General features: G+C 42.4%; 1 protein-coding gene across 2 annotated transcripts in view; it reads left to right on the forward strand.

Moving 5' to 3' along the window:
- Positions 1-20348, forward strand: part of pitpnm3 (PITPNM family member 3) — an 87765-nt gene that overhangs the window by 44069 nt on the left and 23348 nt on the right. For both annotated transcript variants that reach the window (XM_080025066.1, XM_080025067.1), the window contains exons 4-8: positions 8070-8140; positions 8341-8561; positions 18175-18364; positions 19309-19431; positions 20092-20279. In XM_080025066.1, coding sequence (XP_079881192.1) covers positions 8070-8140; positions 8341-8561; positions 18175-18364; positions 19309-19431; positions 20092-20279 — 793 coding nt within the window. The remainder of the gene's footprint in view (positions 1-8069; positions 8141-8340; positions 8562-18174; positions 18365-19308; positions 19432-20091; positions 20280-20348) is intronic.

Here is a 20348-nt window from a genome sequence, read left to right on the forward strand (position 1 = left end):
CATAAGATGCTCTGAGATGGAGAGTGCTGCTGAGGCTCATAGACTGCAGTTGAGAATTGTACTTGGACTCATTCTGTCTTTCTCCCCTTTCCTGTCTCTCATTCCTAAGTTGCAACAAAGTCATCCTTACCCCGAAATAGAAACACTCTCCAACATGGTGCTGCATACAAATGCAGAGGCCCTGCCTGGGTTCGTTTGTTTACGTCCTACACTCGTGGGGGCAGAGGAATATTAAAGACATCAATTTACCTGAGCAAAACTCGGCGTAGCAACAATACAGCAATGGGGGAAAAAAAGATATCAAAGCAAGGCCAACAATAGCTGCTGCCTGCATTAAACTTGGCTCAAGTCGTGTGGGAATCTGATAGGTGATGGAGGTGCATATCCTCTGACAAAATTATATTTTGTTCTAAGACAACAACAAGTTTGAGCAGCTAACTACATGATTTTGATCAATTACAGATATATTTATAGTTATAGTTTTATAGTTTCTCCATATCAGTGGGTATGCTAGCATGTTATGCATTTCTACAACTTGCATTAATTGAGTTTTAGAGCCACTTGGTGGCAGAGCAACAAGCTCCTTTAACATCATTATATCATCATTTCATAATATTGATTTGGAGAATTTTTTAACAAGCAGTGGACTATTTACCCATCCAACAGACATGGGGAAGCATTAGCATTCATCTGGAACCTGGACAGAGTCCAATATTTACTCCACAAGAGTGGAGCTACTTGATGCTCATATATGCTATCCATCTGGTCACTTACTTTGTCTTGATCGTTTGGTGTTGAGCAGGTAGTGTACAGTGGGTTTACAGAGCTGAGAACAGCTGCCTGCTGTGACAAAACAAATAGGTTTCTGATGAATGCAGTGAGAGTGAACGACTGCAGTTAGGACGCGGGCCAGAGTTCCAGAAATCAAAACTATTACTGTAGTTAAAAGATGCTGTAAAACTCAGAGAGCTGCAATGTTGGGTGCTAACTTCTGGGTGTGTCACTATGAGTGACCCCTTTCACATAGTTATTTGAACCATCGATAATAGAAATAATTTAGTATAGATGCTTTAAACTCTCAAATATCTGTAGAAATGTATTAGCATTTGACCATTAGTAAATACTGGGAATGATGAATCGTCCAGCCTATTTTTCTGTCTCCTATGAATAATTCTAAATTATGAGCTCAGTTCCTTTTTGTGTAATTGTCATCTCTGAAAACTGCTTAATGGGTCACTTACCGTATAATAACGACAGCAGCTACAGCTACCTCCAGCAGTTGCTTAATCACCTCATAGCTCACGAATCACTGTCAGCGGTTCATACTGAAAGGGGAGACGACGTTGGCCGGGACCAGACTGTGTTGTTGTGCAGGTCAGAACTGTGGGAGAAAAAAAATCTTTGATCGTCATAATCAGCGAACCTTAAAGGTGCAGCTGCTGGTCTGCTCAGTCAGAACCTGGGTGGCAGTGGAGCGCTGACATCCACAACTCTTTCTTTGATCACTATTTCAGTTTTCAGCTCCTCAAATGTGTCTCTGAGTTTGTAACCTCTTCTACCTTTTGATTGGTCCATTCCCTCCAATTCTCCCTTCTCCTCTGCTTCTCTAAGCTTGAGCGACAGAGAGGAATGCCTTTCTGCACTCTTCTTTTAAACATCTCTTCTTGGTGATGTGGATCAACCACTGCTCCGGGCTGCCCCTATCTGTTCACCATGCAAACAGTCTTATTGATAGATTAATGCGGTGCTCTGTCCATCCAGCGCCATCCGTTTTCCCCTACTGCATTCACCTACCGATTGCCATTCTGTATAGTGTAGTCAAATATCCATGACACACAAAAGAAGCTTCTGACTTGGCTGCGTCCTTGGTGTGTTCTGCCAAGCCGGGATAACATTCGGCAAAGATGGCTACGTCAGTGGAAGCAGACAGTCTGGAAGGGGATGACAAAGTGATGGGCCATGCCAAACAACTCCAACACAATGCACTATTTTTCTTTCTCCCGGAAACACACAAAGTGAAATGGAGAGAGGTACAGTAGGCTTATATCATGTTGAAAGGGGAGAGTTATTTTCCATTTTTCTATGGAGCGCCATGCATGGTTCTCTCTCCTCAGTCTGTAGCTCTAATCAGAAACCGCACACATGCAGAGAGAGTGACAGAACACAGAAGGTCTCAAATGAATTCTGTCTGCCGGCTCCCCATGGTCACTTTGAAAGCACAGTGTTTGCATATATAGGCCCAAACACCGCTTTGCTTGGATTCCCATTCATTGAATGATCCTTCTGTTCTCCATTTTCCTTTTTCTCCTTTTTTTCTTCTCTTTTTCAAAAACAAAGCTGCGAAGACAAAAGCAATTTCTGTGAAGAATTACAATAAAAAGACGGCAAACTGTGACATAGGGAGTGTTGAGATCATTCCGAGAAGTGCCCACCATAAAGACTCAGCTCAACACGGGAGACTGTTGTTCTGCCTCATCTCTTATTTTTCAGAGCCCTTTGGCCTTAATTTTGCTTGTTGTTGTTGAAGGCTCTTTCTCCTGTGTGCCTGTCTGCATTTTCTGTCTATCTGTCTGACAATATCCTCTCTTTGTAGGTGTGTGTGTTTACTCATGGGTGAAGGTGTGCATTTGTGTGCATATAGGCACATTAGTCTGGCAGGTAATGAAGTAAGAAATGCTGTGTGATTGCACATTGAGAACATACAGTAGAATCACACCCAAACAACACTGTCACAGGCTGGAGTGTCACAGAGGGGAAGCTGTATGAAATGAGAAAGAAAAACACGTTGTGCAGTATTGCCAACTTTTCCTTTCCACATAGATTTTTCCTGCTGACGGTTAACACCATGACCCTGCACAAATCATGTGTTGTAGTGCTGTAGAATTGGAAAATCCAGCTACCATTAGTGGTCAGTGTCGCACTGGCAGGTAGAAGTACAGCCTACAATCTTATATAACACTTAATCATTTCTTATTTCATTTCTGTGAAATCTGTGTCTTGATACAAAAAATCTACTTGTGCTATATGATTTACCGCAAGTGCTTTATCATAATTTCCACAAAATACTCATATTGCCCCCTTTGTATTCTTATCCCCCTTTCATTAAAGCCTTATCTTCAGAGAGATGTTGCGACCACTTTGATCAATCATTAACGTGGTGTTTCAGGGTACATTCGTCAGAAGTGTGTACTGTTACAACCTTTTCAATCCAATGTATTTAGCCAGAGTCACACTTATGCCTAGAGTGAATATCAGATAAGCAGGTCCTGGTTACAGGTCCTGAGTGAGCCTCTTCTCTTCCCCCTGCTGTGTGTGTTTGTGTGTATATGTGTGTGGGAGTGTTTGTTGCAGTACAGCAGCGACAGCACATAGACAGGGACAGACAGACTGTGTGTGTGTGTGTGTGTGTGTGTGTGTGTGTGTGTGTGTGTGTGTGTGTGTGTGTGTGTGTGTGTGTGTGTGTGTTGTACGTGTGTGTGTCTAAGAATATGAGTCTGAATAAGTTTGGTATGTGCTCAGAAAGATTTATCACCTTTTTGTTTGTGTTTTGTGTGTGTGTGTGTGTGTGTGTGTGTGTGTGTGTGTGTGTGTTGGTCAGTATACGTTTGTCATGCAGCGGAGCCAGAGGCGTCCCCTGTGGGTCTTTTTCACAGTAGGGCGACACGGCAGAGGCTAATGCCAACGGCAGTGAACAGATGGCTGAGCGTGTTAGCATGCCTTCACTATGCCAGGGGTCAGAGGGGGCTGTTAAACCAGTCAGGAGACGGCCTTCCTCCAAATGAGCGCCCTAACCGCTTTCCAAACACGACAGCGTGAGACATGACTCCTCAACCTCTCTAGATAACAACCCTAGCATCTCGTATATTTGAGCATAAGAAAAAAATCCCCTTTGCCCAGAGGCCTAAAATCCATGTTACCATGATGTTCTTGATCTTATTCCGACTGGATGCCATTTTGAAAAATTATCCTTTATATTGACTTTAAAAAAAATACCTTTGTATAGTCACTTTCTATTTGTGATACAGTCGAAAACCTGCGCTTCCATCCCAGTAATAAAACAATTAGCAACAGGCTTGTGAATGGAATAATGAAGGATCTATAACTTAAGATAGTTTCTGGTGGAGGCAAAAACAGAGCTAATAAAAGCAATGTCCCGATTTCAAACATGAGAGACTTCATAAACAAAAAGGTTAAGAATGAACAATTCATTTATTGAAATGTGCTGAAGATATTGAAATAGTCTCATCGAAATCATCTGAAGGAGGCAGCGAAATCCTAGGCTGAGCAGAATACCCCCCCCCCCCCCCTCCGATGGAGCCTGGCTGTGAAGAGCTGAAGGTCTGGGTGATGCTGATGATGATGTGTGAGGACTGGAGGTGAATGGCGTGGGGGAGGGTTGCATCTATCATGAAATTGCATCGATCGCTGGAATGACATCTGACAGCAAGTTCAGGGCGGTTTTAAATGTTGACGGGAACAAGGTCATTGGCTCACGTATGATGAGGTGAATGTGATAGGTTAAACCTAATAGAGGGAACCTCCCATAATGAGCTCATTTAGTTGATGCAGCAACTAGGCAAAACCATAAATGAAAATGAGTGAGGATCGGGAAAAAAAGGTTGCAGATAGTCAGTCTTCCTGTCTGAACTTTCGCTACGCTTCATATGCCTGTATTTTCCGATGTTGTGTTAATTGAGTAAGAGGCGAAGAGGTGCTCCACCTCAGGACAAGAGCTGCTAATTGCAATAACACTTCAGAATACCATGAATCTGTTGTGCTGATTATTGTCCCAACACCTGTGTGTATGGAAGGTGTTCAAACAACGTGTGTCTGGTTGACTTGATCTGAAGATATCAAAAACAAAAAATAATTGGCAAGGAGATTCCAGCGCTTTCTGTGCATGTCTACCCAAGAACACAGATCAGTCATGGTGAAGCAGAAGCTCTATAATGAGTGGGTTCACACTCCAGCAGGCAGAAAACTTCATATTCCGCTGGGAAGATATGAATCTGTTGTCTTGAAGCCAATCTTCCTCATGATGAATGCAGTCTTTAGCTTCTCACGTGTCATCCGCCTCCTCATATTTTTCACTCTGGGAGAGCTGAGCAGAAAACAAAAACACTGCATGCTGGAGACAAAAAGACAGTGAAATGTGAAAATGACATTTTAAATCATAGCTCCACAAACCAGGTGGGATCAAAAGATCAATATTTCAGCCTTTGTCGTTCAGCTGGAGTTCACTTATCTGTGGAGCCCTTTCATCTGAACAAGCCTCTTTCTGCGGTCGATTTTCTCCTCCTCTCTATTGTTTGTCTGAGTTAGAAATATCTTGGACTGAAGTTTGATAATGGACGTACTGATGCACCGATTCTGTGTGCACCAGCGGTCAGTGTGTGTCTGAACGGGCATTTTAGACATGGGAGATGGCCATGGTGTGGCATTGTATAACTTTCCACATGGTGCTTTGTAGGGAAGGTCATTTGGTGGGAGAGAATGAAAACAGAGAGAGACAGAGAGAGAGAGAGAGAGAGAGCTGCTGCATACCACTAAGCTTCATGAAACACATTTTGAATGTCAGGACTCAGAAGAGGAAGCGCATGAAATGAAAACAGTAAAGCAGAAGGCTTGTTAGAATCCCCCACACAGAAGCACAAATCTGGTGTGGAGAAAAAAGGGGATTGGCCTAAAAACCACAGGAAGCTGCGACGATGTAAAGATGATTTTATTGGTTTGCTCCAATATCAGACAATTGTCTTACTTATCTTTGAATTTGGAAGCAGCGCAGCATGTGTGCCGCTCTCAAAAATGATTAGGTGATCGAAAGCACTGCTATTTCCTCTGACTGTCTTTCCTACAATCTGCTGAACGCAGCTGTTTGCTGCAGATTGGCATTTTCTATTACAATGCTATGTTCGAGCTGCAGGGCTTTTAATGTTGGCTGTGTGTGATTGAGTGGGTGCTTGAATAGACTGGTATTGCCATATCTTGTGCATTCAGTGACAGAAAAAAGAAATTCACATTTTTATTGCACTTAAACACATTTCTTTTAAAATAAAGCTACGCCTGAATCATCATGATCCATAAACCTAATGCTTCTAGTGGTGTAGGAAATCTAAACTACTTTATAGATAGCTCAGCTGTAGCATTTCCTGTCCCTCAAGCCAGAGAAATCGTTCCGTATATCATTCAATCAGCCACAGGAATTTTAGTGTTTGAAACTTGTAATGAAACCTAGTTTAGCTTTCTACTTTAAGGCACTGCTCTTACCCGCCTAAAATGTTTTAATTTGTCTGGATTTCAGTCGGGATTTTCATGCCACACACGCAGTTTCAGGGGATTTTCTTGGAGGGAAATAGCTCAAATAGCAACTTCTCGACAATCGTCCTTCTTTCCGCTTGAAACAAATTTCATTTAAAAGCATTCCGGTTTCTAAGTTAGGAGTGACTTTGACAAAAACACTTGCAACTTAAATTTGTCTTTACCGCCAAGCACTTTACTGTGACTTCACACCGAGGATCAGCAAGTAACTTAACTTTGTCTGATAATGGATATACGTAATCTATCTGAGAGCAGCCATTGAATATTGCACAGTTGGATGCCAAGTTACGTTTGGCAGTGCAGACATAAAAACAACTTGTTAGAGACTTGAGACACGTGACAGGTAGAACTTAACTCATGACCTATTGATCATGACTTAAAACTTACTTATGTACATTATAGTTTTCCAAAGTCCAATGTGATGTTTTTAGAAAGTTTGTTTTGTCTAACAACCTGTCCAAAATGTAAAGATATTCACTTAACAACTGTAGGTAATTCACAATTTCAAGGCCTTTATTGTGAAACCTCTACATTTTGCGCTGTGGACCAACGTAGCTATTTCACATTTCACTGTGAGAGTGGGTTGGTATAACACAGAAAAAAGCAGCGAATCCTAAGGTGGTACTGCATATAAGAGAGTATTCAGCGTGTTTGCTTGAGAAATGACTAAAATGGGGAATCAATGAACAAAATATTTGCACATACATTTTCTGACGATTGACTAATCAATTAAATGACTAATTGGTATCAGTGTCAGTGTCTCTATATCAAGTGTTTTTATTGCTGCTCTCTTTCAAATCACACAATGTTCCCCCACTCATGTAGAGTTTGCACTGTACAAAATACTCTACAAGGTTCCCACAGAAACGATATGACTCTACCTCTGTGTTTCAGAAAAAGGAAAAACCTACCCTCCATTGATTTCCTGTTACTTTGTGACCAAAATAGTTCAGTGTGCTCAGCCCCTTGAGTGCCCTGAGCTGTTCTAGACAAGCAGGCAATTGGGGGTGGGGGTGGGGGGGGGGAGCTGGAGTAGAGAGGGGACATGACAGCGTTTGAGTCTGTGAGAGTCTCCCATGGCACTCTGTCCCAGACGAGGAAACCAAATAAATAAAGAGTTAGCAAGCAAAGGCACAGAGCAGCCGTGCCTAGAGCCCCGGAGAGAGAGAGTGACAATCTAAAAAAAGAAAGCCCAGGAAAGGAATAAGAAGACACGGCAATGCAGAAGCTTTCCAGAGAGGATAATGACTTTGGCCAGGTTCCCATGATACGCTGCACCACAAAGGGAGAAGGACAGATGCTTCTGGTCAGCAAAGTTGAGATTTGAAAAAAGTCTTCATCCATCCCTTCGTCTTCTGTCTCAGTTGTTTTCTTTCTGCATGACAGATGCCCCCAAAATCCAATTACACATGACAGCTGTATAGATGCCACAGCACACACAGGAACGACGGTGCTCCCCACTGTTTACTGATGACATTGACTTCTGAGTCTTATGGGTTATGCCATTTGAGCCAAAGGGAACATAGACCAGTCGCCCAATTTGGAGTGCAAATGAAGAGAGATGAAGACGCATTAGTAATATTGACCATATTCACCAATCAATATCCATTTGTGCCTCTGTCGTCAGTGCAGCTGTGTGAAGTGGCTCTTTGCAGTGACCCTTTCTTTTTCCCCTTTACTCTCCCTCTCTTCATCTTCAATCTTTCCTTCCTTCCTTCCTGCTTCTACCATTTATTCCACCCCTTTTACAGAGGGTCTATACCGGCTGGGTGGTCCAGGCTGTCCCCCTCAGAGCAGCATCGATGGACTGGAAGACATAGAGGTACGACAATTGACACAACAGCCTTTCAGTGTTTTGTTTTTTGTTTTTTTTCGCCAGCACCCAAGAGCACATAGAGGTGTCCACTTATTTGTCTAGCCATGTAACACCCACTGCTTTCAAAACTACTGCCTCTATTCTTCCTCTCCCTTTTCAAGTGTGTGTCTCCTTTTTCAAACCTTATACCTGAACCCTTTTTGCAGACAAAATGTAAGACGCATGTGCTGCTGCTGGTGGTGCATGGGGGAAACATTTTGGACACGGCGGGTGGAGACCCCAGCACAAAGGCCGGAGACGTGACCACGCTGGGCTCCGTGCTGGAGAAGGTGGCCCGGGCGCATTTCCAGGCCGCCGCCGAACACGTGATGATAAAACTGGTGCCATGTCCGGCTGTGTGCGCGGAAGCATTCTCCCTGGTCTCCAAGTGAGTCGCCGTCTCATTGCCCCCCGTTCACATGCGTCATTGTCAAGTGTCTCATTATCCTGACACGATCCAAATGTGCTTGAATACACTTTTTAAAGTATAGTGCGTAACTTCTGTCGGCCCCCTCCACCCCATGAGGAATTTTAAAGTAATTACAACATCATTGTCTGCGCATCTACGTGAGGTATGCCTTTGGTGATCGCACATGGACTTTACGGGTACTTCTTGGGGGCGACACCAGTTTTTAAACGCTGCCATACTTGGAAGTACAGAAAGAGTTTTGTGGAGCTTATAGGCTTAATGAGCTTTGTGTCAACTCATTTGGCAATGGCTTGAATTTAACGGACATTCATTTATAAAGAACAGTTACGCACTATAGCTTTAAATTTAGCAACATACACACTACTGACCAATGGAAGGGCACGTGTGCTCCCCCAATGGTTTGATGAGTAAAAAATAATGTGAATTTGGTGCTTGCTTAGCCCTGTATAGTCTATTTTACATAAAACACCCTTGGGAAATTTTGCAGCAAAATCTTAGACGATGCTCTCCATCAACATTGTCAAAACATCAAATGAGAGGATAAAAAAAGGATGAGTTTCTCCAGTAACTCAGAACTTTTCCCCCTGTGAGGACACAGAAGAGTTCAGCCCTGCGAGGGCACGAAATATGTCACCTCTGTGAGAAGGGTGACTGATTCACTCACTGCTATAAGGTGTGTGTGGCACTGATTGGCTAATTGAGCCCAGATGTGAAGAGGTTATATATGCCCTGAGACCCCAGTGCTCTCTGCTGCTCATTGTCTCACCTTCAGAGGTTGTGAGAGGTTGTCTCTGAGTGCTCGTCTCTGAGTGCTCTCTGTGTTAAGTGTTGCAAAGTCAACTGTTTTACTTTGGTCTATCCGTTCAGCTGCTTGGCAGCGGTGGTCTTGTTCTTGCTTTAGTTTGCTATATTAAAAGGCAGCCTGTGTGGCCCTTTACAGCTTTGTGCTTTTTGTTTTCTCCCCCTCCCCTGTAGACGCCTGTGCGATTTAGTGGTTATCCCTCCGGGGATAACCTTCAGACACCCCTTGGTCCGCACCTGTGTGTCCCCCCCCCCCCCCCCAGTCATTACACCCCCTCATTCTTAACCTTTGAGACGTCTGGTTATTTATTTTCCTGAATTGCCATCTATGAGAGTTAGCATTATGTCACAAGTGTCCTTACTTATATGCCAACATGCACAGAATAATGTAGCGGTATTTAAAAATGTTTTTATTGTTTCTGTCTCCTACTGTTTCTTTTTATTTTGTTTCATTCAACTGACATTCTCACTCATTTGACAGATGGCCCTAGTCATTACTAAGCATTAATGAATGCATCACCAAGGACTTTATTGTTTAAGGAGGCATTTGAGGAATCTGCCCACAGTATAAATGCATGCCTGCATGAATTAGCACACAGGAGAAAAATGCCTGGATGGCTTAGGTGAAGGTTAATTGAGGAAACACACTGACCAAAGACAAACTAAACAGACATGTGCGACACAATTAGTATGCTGCTGACATTTCTCAGTCCCCTGCAAGCATGTGGCAATGTTGAATATTTAACTCCCAACCTTTTAAAATTCTGTTGTTTTAAGTTGTTAATTCTTCCCCTTAATTCCCCAAGGCAGACGTTGTAGAGTTTCCACTGTTCCTTAAGGCCCCTTGCAAAAGAAAAGTGTGATGTGTTTGCATAATTATTATCTGCTGTGGCTTTGTATTCAGGTTTCGTCTGAGGTATCAATTTCAGTTTGGAAGTTAATTGTGAATGTTGTGATGGTACCTCAGTGATGAAAAGCAGTCAGTTAGGGAGTCAGTAGAGGAGTTTTCCCAAATGATAAATTATACAGTATTATGTCCTTTATAAGTCCTTGAAATCATCTCTTTAAGTTAATGAGGCTTGAATCCTTTCTTTCAGATCTAGGAGATAAAACCATGCCTGCGCTTGTGTGTCTTCTCCTTTTTTCCCAGTCTTGTCTGCTGACTGTACAGAGAGCTGCTTTAGCGTAACTAATGATTTTGTTTCACATTTAAAATCACATGTCTCCGCGGTCAGCAGTTTTATGTGACAGTTTTATCTATCTGACAGCATCGCATAGTTCTAACGGCTCTCCAATTATACAGTGAGGATGTTTTTGTGTGAACAGTCACTAATCACCACAGCTGAGCGTATGCGTTTGGCATTGGAGTTGAGGCCTCTGTCTGGTTTAGTGATTGACGTGAGCAGGGGCACGGTGGTGACTGGAAGCGAGGCGAGCGTAAAGAGATTAGAGTTATGTAGCTGCTGGGCAGCTTGGCGTCCGCTTAGCTTTCAACACAATCTCCAGATAAAATATTGAAAACAACAACTTCCCATGAGAGTCGAACAGGACACAGTTATTGCTGTATGTCTTGTTTTCCTGTACTTGTATGCCTGTGGACACTGACACACACACACACACACACACACGCATACACACACACACACACACACACACACACACACACACACACACACACACACACACACACACACACACACACACACACACACACACACACACACACACACACAGAAATTGACTGTCAAGCATGCATGAGATTTTCTCCATAGAGGCCATTCATATTGCAAATCCATGTCACACAGACCAAAGCTGTTTTATTATGAATTAGTTAGTTGATGAATGATTCAATAAAATGGCCAAATATAAAGTGTATTAAATAATTTTAGAAGCAATATTTAGCAATGAGTCATCACTCCAATTTATTTATCTGGCCTTAAATGTTTTATTAAGATGTATTTCCCTGCAGGAGGTGTTATCTCTGCATTAGTGGACTTTACGTTTCCTCAGTAGGATTATGCAGGATTGAGTTGTTATGACCTTAAAACAGGTTTTTAATTGTGTTTTGTCCTTTAATCTTCAAATTAAGGTTTGGTTTTATTAAGGTTTAAAATGATGCATTTGTAGCAACAAAGTACCCTTTCCATAATCAGAGTCAAGTCAGTATCCTAGCCAAACTTGCACTGGATGGATTTTTCATAAAAAAAAATTAAAAAGAAAGCAACCATAAGAATAAACTCTTGGGGCACTCCGGTCGCGTAGTGGATAGAGCAGTGGTCGCGGGTTAAAATCTGACCCGTGGACCTTTACCGCATGTTATCCCCCCTCTCTCTCTCTGTCTCTCCATTTTAACTCTGTACTATCCAATAAAGCTTGAAAATGCCCCAAAACATAGCTTAAAAAAAGAATAAACTCTACTCTGCTAAAGGAAAATTGTATTGAATTGCAAGTGGAGGGTAAAATAAATACAAGACATAACATAAATACAAACATTATTTGTTTGTATTTAAAGATAGAAAGCTGAATTAGCCAGATCTTGGAAGAAAATACGAGGAAGTTGCTGCTTTTCTAGGGGGATCAAAACATGATGGATTCAAGAAGAATCCCTCTCACGTGACTTGACTTTACACAGATCTAATATTCCATTATACTCCTTGTTGCTGAGCAGATTCTTGTTGAGACTGTGTTGTGGTCATTTGCTCCAAATTATAAATTTCTTTGACACAAGTGCCTGGAACATTTTGTATCTCCCTATTTGTTTATTCATACAGGGAGAATACATATTTATGTATTGATTCTTTTAAAAGTCCTTTTTGACATTTCCTCTTAAATTCCGGCGTGTGTAACCTGATAATGCTAATTATGTGATAAATCAACTTGTCAGTGCTCTCAGGTGGACAGACTACTATATGTAAGGGTGACATCATTTCTAAACTTCTTCTTTTTTTTTAAATGTTATTCTTACATATCTGTACCGCTGTTCTTGTTTCTTTCCGGCCAACATATACCTGTAACATATGTTTCTGCAACTGTCTAATGTCCACTATTTTATCAGCCTAGCCTTAAACTCTTTCCATGGTGAGGTCTACAGTATTACGGAGAACCAAAGTTAGACCAGAATTCAGTTCAGTAAAAGCCTGTGGAAAATCTACTGAAAACAACCAGTAGAGAACATTGTAAGTAAGTGAGTCAAATGTATTTATATAGCGCTTTTCACAGGCAGGCTCACATTGTGTTGTAGCTGTTCAGTGAATTTAACAAGGCTTATACTTTGCCCAGATGGCTGCAGGTCCTGAACATACTCTCACAATATGTGCAGTCGGTAGGCATTCATACACGCCCACACAGCAGTAGACACAACACTTATTCAACTGCACTTTTATCAGTGAACAGTGTTTGCTCTAATGACAGTGTTGGACTTGTGGGTGTGGGGAGCCTCATTTATTTGCATGCCAAAATAAACATTGCAGGAATAGGCCGCCCCCACGGGAAAGGGATTGCTGCTGCGTGGGTAATTTACTCTGACTCTTGGAAAAACAGCTTGGCTAGAAAATCGCACCATGGAGTGGAGGTGGCGAAATCTCTTAGCACCGCAAAGACTTTCACATAAACACACCACTTTGGACATGGTGCTTGATAATTATTTTAGTCCAGTAGAGAATTAACAGGCTTTTTTCAGCTTGTGTTGCATCTGTTACGTTTGACTAGCCCGCTTGATAATGTGAGGAAGGCTCACTGTGCTCCGAGGAGCTCATTATTAGCTCTGCCCGGCTAATGAAGGAACCTGGCAGTGCTGGCTCGGAGCTGGCTATCAAGACAACAACACACACACACACACACACACACACACACACACACACACACATGCAATCTATAAACACACTCCCGCACAAATAAACCCCACACAACAAGAGCAAATGAATGTGCGTTTTCTAACACGTCCAATTAACAGCGACATTGAAAAGGCTCCAGAATTGATTTCCTCTCGCAGCCAACACACCGTCGCCCTCTGTCACAGTTTGAAGTGACGGACACATGTTTCTACTGTGGGGAAAGCAGAGGGGGAGGAAGAATAGTAGGAGGAAGAATATGAGGAGGAGGAAGACCACTTGTCCGTGTGCACACAGCTATAGTTACCTCAGTTCAGGGATAGAGAGAGACTCATTATATCCTGGCCATGGGGTGGCTACTGTTTCTGGGCCCGATCTTCTTCTCCTAATTAAGGAGACCCTGCAGAGGCCCGCTGCTGCACATGTTAATTGTGCAAACGCTGTGCAGTGCTAAGCCAGCCATTAGAGAAACGAGGGAGAGCAATTATGGCAGAATCTGACAGCCTACGGGTTGACCTTATATGGCCAGGCAAAATTGAGTGCCGGGGGCCGCACAATGGAGTATATCTAGAAGTTATGCTGCGTGAGACTGAGGCCGATTCGTGGTTTTAATCGACTCACTCTGCCTTATCTTCTCCCCTCTATACTGTTAATGGATCTCTTCATCCTCACGTAACCATGAACCCTCAAAGAAAATCTTGTGTAGCCGAAGTCTCTCGGTACAGAAGCGCGTCGTAATTATTCTGCCTTCAGGTGTCATTTAAGGTGTTTCGTTGATGGTGTTTGTAGAAACATGTACACAGTCATCAAGGGCAAAGGGGGTAAGCCTAAATCTCTCTAGCTTACAGTCACTCTGAAGCATGGCAAAGCAGCTAATGATTTTCCAAGATTTGCAAAGAAATGTTCTGTTGTGTGAGGGAGTCTTTACGGACGTGCACCTGAGTGACACCTCCTCCGCATGACCTCGGTCAAGATCGCTTGCATTTGACTAATGAGAGCAGAGCGATGTGAATGGGGTAAATGCCGCAGACTTGTCATAGCGATGCGATTGTGTGGCAAGTGGCCATGGTTAGTTGATGTGTCAGTCTTGAGGAGCAAAGAGTCTCACAAGTGGAACATTTGTATTATCTCTAGTAGAGGATTGAAATCTGAAGCAATGTTCTAAAACAAAAAAACAAAAACTATATAGAACATTGTCTTCTTCTGACAGCAAATAAACCACTCGGATTAATTCTAGGCAATACATGCAGATGGGTTGTTGTGGATGGTCTGGAAGTGCAGCCTTTTTTCTAAAGCGCAATAGCGCATGTTTGTACAAAGATTTTAACGATCGCCTGAGATTAATTAGGCCCCTCGTTACTGAACAACAGGGAATAACCTGCTGCCCTCCGAGGACATTCTGCCTCCAAACTGCCTCTGCTAATAAACAGAAGAGCACAGTTTGGCTCCTGTACACACAAACAAGCAAACAAACAAATTAATGATATGCACTCTTTTGAATGTAAAACAGTGGCTGCTGCGTGGTAATGATACTAACTCAGGTTTGCATATTCAAATACAATTATGCAACACAAATAACAAGTGTCTCTCTTGGCATTTGTTGGACAGTGAGTGCAGCATGTTTTAAAACCTCTGTTCCTCTCCTATGACTTTTGAACCCTGTCCAGACGTAGAGCTGTGTTTGTAATATTAGTGTGTGTGTGTGTGTGTGTGTGTGTGTGTGTGTGTGTGTGTGTGTGTGTGAGAGAAGCAGTTTTTAAAAGAACTCTAATAAGATCAAGGCACGGGCGACTTCAAAGCTTGGACCTAGACCTCGTTGTGGCACTTAGCGGGGATGTTGGGATTTCTCATTTCTGCTCCAGAGCTCAATATCCAGGCATCTGATAAACAAATAATTTTGGTTTAAATTATGAGGTGATCTAATTGCCCCCAGAGCAATACATTGCCACCCTGTGTGCTTCAATTTTAAATTTCCTGAGCGGCATTTTTCACGCGTCAGCTCCTGCAGAGAGGCAGAGAGAAAGAGAGAGAGAGCAGAGAGAGAGAGAGAAGAGAGAGAGCAGAGAGAGAGAGAGAGAGAGAGAGACTTTCCTGTGACACAGAATAGATTATTTACCAAAGGTTTCACTTTTTTCCCCGAAATCTTACAAATCTCCAAGTTTCAGAATGGTTACCTCCAGAGGTGGGTCCATGCATTACTGAGTACCCTGCAGAGGTATACAGCATTTTAGGACTTTTGTGATCTCTATGTATTTTCTTTACTGACTGCTACAAGTCATAGCCTAGCCCAACAAAGAATATGCTTTGTAAAGATCATAGAAAAAGTTATTTCACTGTAAAAATTAGAATCATAAGAAAACCTTATCCTCCCAACACCAAACAAGATAGCATCCAAATACAAGAGCTGATTGAGAGCAGCTGCCTTGCTGTGACAAAGGGACAGTTATGTTGATGACAGTCAAATTTTCTTTGCCGTCATTGGAGGGAGTGGGGATGCTATTTCTGTCATTATTTATGTTTCCGTCCCATATTTACATGTTTCCTACAGTATACCAATTATAATCTGATTAAAGGAAACAAAATACAGGCTGACTCCATGTAAACAATGTTTTCTTCCTATATTAATATAATAGCTCTTGTAATTGAAGTATGCATAATCACACATGTGGAGCTCTTTGATTATAATTGATGTTTGTTCAACTTGATTACATTGTTGAGCCTTTGAGGTGGATTTTCAACGTGTCATTTTACATGTAGGAACATCTCAGTTTGAAAAGATTTTGAAGTGACTGTGTGCATATGAATAGGAAGAGTAGTGGGGATTTATTTTCAATGGTAATGGTAAAAAGTATCAGTTTAAAAAATATTTACAAATTTCATTATTAACATCACACAGCAGACATTCAAAGAGGGGTTACTATGCTAGCACATATACATGCAGTAGTTGTATTTTTCCTTAAAATAACTCGTGGACATGAAAAAGGAGATTTTATGACTGGGGTTAGATGCTTTCTTCTCTTCTTTCAATCGCCTACTATTCCAACAACTGGAGATCCGGCAGCCATTTTTTGTGTGACACCTCATGGCACATGGCAACTCTGTCTGTAGTTCATACACCTCACACACTTTCTGTTCTCTCCTGCAACCGCTTGATATTTTGGTGACTTGGTGCTGTGAATTCGACTTTACCCAACTGGAGAGAAAGAGCTGCAGTGGCTTGCGTGTCTGCAGCAATCAATGGCACAGTGTCAAGTATTACTGGTGTGGCCGCTGGCAGCACCCACCATGCTGGGAGCAGGCCCAAAGGCAAAAATGGCAGCCATGTCCGGTGGCTTTTACTGGAAAAATACATCTTGTTCAGTTTAAAGGTTTACCCAGCAATTTGTGGATAATGGGTGTGCCGATTTGTTTTGCACATATTTCTGTCAGGCGGAATAGGTTGACTTAGACATTTTCTATCCATTTACTCTGCTGGCTGATGTAAATAATTGCCCTCCAACACAGAGCTTTCACAGTTTTCTTTGATGTTGGCTGTGGGCATTGTGGATGTGGCTCTATTCCCTAGGCCTAGTAGATGTATTATTTTATATTATGTATAACTGGTGAACACTGTGTTGCTGGCAGCACAGCAATCACATTTATCTTCTCTTTTCTTCCCAGCAGATTTTCCAGAAGCCTGAAGTGTTGGTGCTTTGTACACATTAAGTGGCTGCTTTTAAACATGTGGGAGTGCAGCAAATTATGACTGTATTGAAGAAAAGTTATGATAAAGGAGCATAATGAATTATTTCAGAAAAAAGAACATCTCACATTTGTTGAAGTACATCGGATTAATGAAAGTGCTTCTTAATTCATATTTATACTTGGCCAATAATATATATATATTTACTGTATATTTGTGAGCCATTTCCGAAGAGTCACATCATCAGTTTATGTTCAACTTCTTTTCCATTGGCATAGGAGGCATTGTTCAGACTTTGAAGCCCTCTGTGGCATTTTTGCTATTTCAGGCTACATGAATAAAACGGCCTTTACTTGACAATGGAGGGCTGAGTGCCTCAGACAGTCGCTTTTGGTCTTTTCATGACTGTAAGAAAAATGTCAAATCGTTTTTGAAGTTGTTGTCAAAGCCCGGCCATTCCTTTTCCCCTCCCTGCTTTCAGCTATGATGTTGAGCCATTCTAAACATGTCACAAATGCAAATCTGTTTTGAATAGACTGAACAGAAATTTCTCTTTGAGTGCTAATGAAAATTGCCAGCCCTTGCACGCACAGAGTCTGTGCCCTTCTGTTGCTGTGAGGTGTCCGTGGCTAGGGACATGCTTTAGCCTCTGCGTGGCATTGGGGCTTCTTCCTATAATCAAAGCATGTGATGGATGGTGACAGGATCGCCGACGTCGCTCAAGGAAAGAGTGTAGGGCAATGCCATATTTTACCTTCTCCCCACTTCGTCACCTGAAGTGTCTTGCTTGATCTGCATCAGCACTGTCATAGTGACGCACAAAAGCAAGCACACAGACACACATATTCATTAGTATGAATGCAACAGTGAAAAAACAAAGAGTCGGCTCTCATTGCTGCTACCTTTGCATACAAAAACACACACACACACACACACACACACACACACACATATACACACTGCAGCAATATTGTGGAAAAAGCCTTGACTCAAATCATATAGAGTGCATCATGAACAAATTGGATGAGACATTATTAATTATAGGAAAGTCCAGCGGGGTAGCGTATCACTAAATGAAAAACCCCTGAAGAATCTTTCAAAGTAGAAATAATAAACTTAATTTAATGAACACAACGTTAATTTCTTATGACATCACAGTGCATTAGAAATACTGATTCCCTTGTATAAGGAAACAGTTCCCAAAGGGGTTTTAAGATGTTTATGTAATCTCCTGTGCCTTCCTCCTTTCCTCTTCCAGTCTGAACCCATACAGCTATGACGAGAGCTGTGTGTCCAGTAGTGTTGACCACCTGCCCCTGGCCGCTCTGCCCCTGCTCGCCATCGTGTCACCTCGCTACCATGATGCCCTGGCAACCGTGATCGCCCGCGCCAACCAGGTCTACCACAGCTTCCTGCAGTCAGAGGACGGCCAGGGATTCACAGGCCAGGTATACCTCTTTCCTCCATTTTGGTTCATAACGAGAGTAGAGGAGAGGAGAACTCCTTCACTCTAGTCTCTCATCTTTGCTTTTAAATGGGCCGTAGGCATTTTAATAGAAGTCAATGATTGTCAAAGGAAATAAAGATTGCTTCTGAGATTGCCGTGTAATCAGTGGCAGCTAAGGCCCCTTCAGTGGTCTCCAGATTTCTTAAGTGGACCACATTTCACTCTATTGTACCTAACGACAACTGGGCTGGTAACAAACTACATTTTCTTCATAACGAGGTAAAGCTTTTTACGATTGAGTTGAGTATAAGAGCATTGTGTCAGGGCTCTGAAACACAACTTCTGTTTGCTTATCCTAAATCATACCAACATACCAATTCTTAAACTTTATCGAATGGTGGTGACCTGCAAAAATAATATTTGTATTTGGTTATTTTTTGTCTGTTATCTGCTGTAGTTCAGCAGCTCTTCTAAAATGAAAAGCCTGAAAGATTCTCATGCTGTGATGGCACATGGTCCGGAGCCACTGATCATTACCATCCAATCAGCCACAACTCAAAAAGTCATTACATATAGTCAAGAGGTCTAATTTAACCACCCCCCGCAGGTGATGACAGGGAAGGCAATTACACCAATATCTGTTATTCTTGATTGGCTTTTGCTATTGGTTTTGACATGTCGATACATTCTGTCCTCCACATTTTATCCATGTGCTGGAATATTATGTCGATATGATATAGTTCCTCCTACTCCTAGTCCCTGTCATCGCATTGATCTGCGGTGTTTTTAATCAACACATTGACTTCTGTGTGATTGACCCTACATTATAAGCCCTTTGTGAAATGTTGGGCTTTTTTTTATTGACATTCATACACCCCTCTCCAATTGTCCTCTTGAGTGCACCGTATGTGAACGCTGTCTAAATTGCTTATTTTTTCCAACCAGGTGTGTCTGATGGGCGACTGTGTGGGAGGCGTGCTGTGCTTCGACGCTCTGTGCTTCAGCAACCACCAGAGGCCCGCTAGTCCCAACAACAGCAGCAAGAACAACAGCACGGAGAGCCTGGAGGTATAGGGGCGATATAACATGACCATCCACAGACCAGTGTGTGTGTGGTTGTTTGGGACACTCTGAACAGCGATTAAGTGATCACTGCATATGATCCAGATTACACGCCTGCGGTATTTCATGAGTTAAATGTGACAACATTTACAACATGCACATTTTCTTTAACACCAGTGGCGATGTCCTTGGCACGGCTCCTTATCCTCTCTAGTGTAAACAAAACAGAGCACACTCTCTGTCTCTCTGCTATGGCTGTGTGCTGTCACGTTGAAGACACCGCTTCTAGAAAACACTGTACACCAGAGGCGATTTCCTCGTCACTATGTTTTTCCAAAAGTCTCTTACATAACAGCAGTTAGGAATTTGTTTTGGTGTGTGTTTAACCGGCTGTTTTTAGTGTCCAATTCGATGGAGATGTGATTTTTTTTATTGATCCAAGTGCCATTTTATTATATTATATTACAATATTTGGGCTTAACAGCCTCCTGATTACTGTGGCTTCAAATCCGCTCACATCTAATAGATTCACTTTAGCACAGTTTCCCCTCCCACATTTAACTGAAAACAGGGGAAAAAGCTTCAACTTCCTTCTAATTATGTGTCATTTTCCTGATGTGTACGAGGCTTTCACACTGTGTTGCACATTCTCCTCCCCTCTCTCAGGATAACTCTGACCTGTGTGGGGAGTCCAGTCCGGGTCTGAGCTCTAGCAAGAGGCTGAGTAAGAGCAACATCGATATCTCTGCCCCAAACGAAGGGCACAGCCAGAGCGGGCCGCCGCTCAACCGCAAGCAGAGCGACTCTTATGATGGAGACACTTCGTCTACAGGCCAGCACAGCTTCTTTTCCAGGTATGGGCAGTAGGCTACAGATGAACGTACCCACACACAGGGCAATATATTAGTAGACATTGTATTCAT

The sequence above is a fragment of the Ammodytes marinus genome (genome assembly GCF_949987685.1).
Source record: "Ammodytes marinus genome assembly, chromosome: 3".
NCBI classification, from domain to species: domain Eukaryota; kingdom Metazoa; phylum Chordata; class Actinopteri; order Uranoscopiformes; family Ammodytidae; genus Ammodytes; species Ammodytes marinus.